The 3,490-nt window shown below is 31.6% G+C and overlaps 1 protein-coding gene across 3 annotated transcripts in view; it reads right to left on the minus strand.

Annotated features, from left to right (window-relative positions):
• Positions 1 to 314: 314 nt before the first annotated feature.
• The window catches only part of LOC117174413, a 67,880-nt gene continuing 64,704 nt past the window's right edge, over positions 315 to 3,490 (minus strand). For all 3 annotated transcript variants that reach the window (XM_033363518.1, XM_033363519.1, XM_033363517.1), the window contains one exon: positions 315 to 1,051. In XM_033363518.1, the coding sequence (XP_033219409.1) occupies positions 893 to 1,051 (159 nt within the window). In that variant the 3' untranslated portion in view covers positions 315 to 892. The remainder of the gene's footprint in view (positions 1,052 to 3,490) is intronic.

The raw sequence follows: 3,490 nt of genomic DNA on the forward strand, positions 1-3,490 counted from the left end.
ACATTTTAACATTAAAGATAATTGAACGGTTTCAATTTGAAATAGTTTATAATTAAACGCTTTTATTTAATGTTAATTGGAAAAAAGGTTTGTCTGTTCATTTAAAATGAGAAGTTATTAATTGACCTAATAAAAACTGTACAATTGAAAACTTAATTGTTTGAAATAGCCTTGAATAGTTCAAATGTCAGCGTACTTTTAAATTTTAAACGTTAACATTTTTATTGTCATTTAAAAAATGTAATTGTGTATTTTTTAATGTTTTGAACATAAAGTTGCTTAACTTAAACTCTTTTAACTTAAACTTTAATTTTAAACATTAAAAAATTCATTGGTTGATTCTTTAATTGAGAGCTTCAAAAATGGTATCGTAGATTTAGACTTGTTGAACAAAAAATCTTCAAACTGTTCGATTTAGAAAAGTTTACAATCCAAAATTTTGCACTTAACCGGCATTGAATTTCAAATAATTTAATTGAAAAATGTCAAAAGCTTCTATTTTATAAGTGTCCATTATTGAGCGTTTGAATAAAAAATTTTCTGAATAGAAAATTTTTCAAGCTTCAATTTTTAGCTTAAAATTCAAAGGAGTTCCACTTTGGAAAAAAACCGGGATATGGCCGGGAATTTAGTTACTCGACTAAAACGGCCACCCTGTTGTTGCTTTTCGAATTTTTATACATGTGTTTTAAAGAATTTTTCGCACTCTCTTGACGTGACATTTTCTGTATACTTTGAGAACACTACTTTAGTACTTTGTACTTTTGTCTAAAGTGTTAATTGCAGGATTTTGTCGGTAAAGCCGACATTATTTTTCATCCATGCATATTGACAGGCCATCCTCTATCATAGTGGCGAGAATATCCACCATGACGGATAGCATAGTATCGGGCTAAGGACTCGGTTTATCCATGCCGATTAGGTCTTCGAAAAGGCTGTTTCTGCCTTCCAGTCTTTCTTCGATAGTTTGAATTGCAAATCGTAGCGTAGCTGCAGCTAAATCTCCAACTGACCAATGTCTGTCCATCAAGACTCTGCTCACTGTGTCCAACTGAAATCAAATTCAGGATGCATTTTTCAGTCTAAAACGCAAATGATCCGAAGGAATCATAGTATCAGGGAATATTAAGACTAAGGTGACCTTTATGATTCGATTTTTAATTCTTCACCCTATTTTTTGGAATGACAAAAAAAAAGTGATTGCTACAAAGTAACAAGTGGAAATAGATCTCGAAATTTTCACTGAAAGAAAGCAAAGACAAAAGTTCCCAATTTGATATTATTGTATTTTGTAATATGAAAAATGTTTTTTTTTTGTGTTTTAATATTTTATGTTAATCCATTATTCATAAATTATTGTTTGAGGTTGGCAGCATATCAACAATGATTTAACTCGATTAATTCCATATCACTAAATCCTTTCCGAAAACTTAAAAAAATTTTTTTTTTAATTTGTAAAATTTATGTAACTTTTTGAAAATAGGAATGAGGCACCAGTTTTACTTTAGTGACAATTTTGAGATATACTTCCAACTATAGACGCCTTGTAACAATAGAATTGATTTTTTACATTCTCATTCCTGAGAATGTAATCGTCTAAATTTTCAATCTCTGGTTTTTAACGGATCTTTACGTTTCGGCACTCATAGAATCCGAAAATCATAAAATTTCATCGGTGTCTGTCTGTACGTTTGGTTACCTGAATGTTGCAGCCACGCTAACTTTTGAAGGATTTGTCCAATCGAGTCCGCATTTGATACACTTCTGAAGGTACCCAAAATGAAGGCTAAGTTTGTTAATCAGATATTTCGAACCAAAATCAAAAAATTGGGAGGATTTTCAAAATTTCAAAATTTTTTTTTTAATTTTAACAATTTTTGTCGAAGTTTCTTATAAATGGGTGAAAGACTTTCAAATTATCTATTTAAAATTTTTTATTTTGATGAAAATTAGAAAAGTTATATAATTTTAAAAAATTTGAAAATTTTCAAAAAATATAAAAAATTATTTTTTTCATAGATCCAAAAATCTCATTCAAAATTTTCACTAGATACCAAATATTTCAAAACTATTCTAGCCGATTTTTTCGATTAGCCCCAAAATTAAAAAGAATTATAGCATTTTCAAAATTTTCAAATTTTTTTTCTTAATATTATAAAAGTTTTCGTCAAAGTTTCTTATAGATGCGTAAAAGACTTGCAAATTATCCAAATAAAATTCTTTATTTTGATGAAAATTAGAAAAGTTATATACTTTTCAAAATTTTGAAAATTTTCAAAAAATAGAAAAATAAATTTTTTTTGTAGATCTAAAAATTTCATTCACAATTTTCACTAGATACCAAATACCTAACTGTTAAGCGCGAAACGCGATTATCGCCATGAGAATCTAATCGTTAAGGCCGTAGGAACTTTCAGAACCTTCTTTAATGACAAATTAAAAAAAGTGTACAGCTTCACTTAAGAAAAGGGAAAATGATTAAACAACTACAGCAGGGCCCTATTAGGATTAGGAAAAATAAAATGTGAACATGATTGTGCAATGTCAGAATAAGCAGTACGAGACCAAGGTACACACAAAAAAATTGTAATAGACATTTGATATAGTAGTTTTTAAGATAGAATGTACAAAATTTCGCATTGTGGTCTGTGCACAAATGTGGAGGGTAATGCAAAGACCGGGCGCGGAGCGCGAGGTAAATACATTACCGAGCGTGGAGCGCGAGATAAATATATTATCGAGCGCGAAGCGCGAGAACAAACAGTCGCGCGCCCTAGGCGCGCTCAAACTAGCGAGCGAAGATAGCCTCGCGCGCAGCGCGCTTAGAGAATGTGCCCGCAAAGCGGGCGGATTTTTTCTTAAAAATTTAAAGATCTTTGGACGAAGATCATAGAAAAGTTGAGTTTTTGAGTATTTCATAAGGCTCCATCTTTAGTTTTTCCAAAATTGTAAGTTTTAATTTTCATACGTGCTTTCTAATAAATAAATCTGCCTTTTGTAAGAATTTGACGAGGTTTTGTATTTATTCGAAAAAATATACAAAAATTAACTTCATTTGAAATTTTACGGTACTTTTTTCCATATTAATTGTATTAAGAAACTTTGAGTGATTTGGGCCACATGTTACGAGTAATATTAACCGATTTCGTTCAAACTTGGTGGAAATAATTTGTGTTCTCATGACAACAAAATAGGCGGGTTAGACCAAAGAAATCCCTCTAGAATGAATAGGGACTATCCTAGGGAGCACTGTCAGTCTCCTGTTTACCTTTTTCCCTATTTTTCTTAATTTCCCCTAAAATCATTCTATTCGATGAGGAGAGGAATGAGGAAGTAGGAGAAATACGGATAGCTGGCGTAGGGAAAGTGAGGGTGGGGAAGTAGGGGATATTAGGGTTGACTAGGAGAAGCAGAAGAAGTGAGTGATAAGGGGAGGTGACGTAAAGGAGTTAAGGGAAAATGATGGGAATGGAAGTAGTCAACATGGGGG

This window comes from Belonocnema kinseyi, chromosome 6, assembly GCF_010883055.1.
Source record: "Belonocnema kinseyi isolate 2016_QV_RU_SX_M_011 chromosome 6, B_treatae_v1, whole genome shotgun sequence".
NCBI classification, from domain to species: Eukaryota; Metazoa; Arthropoda; class Insecta; order Hymenoptera; family Cynipidae; genus Belonocnema; species Belonocnema kinseyi.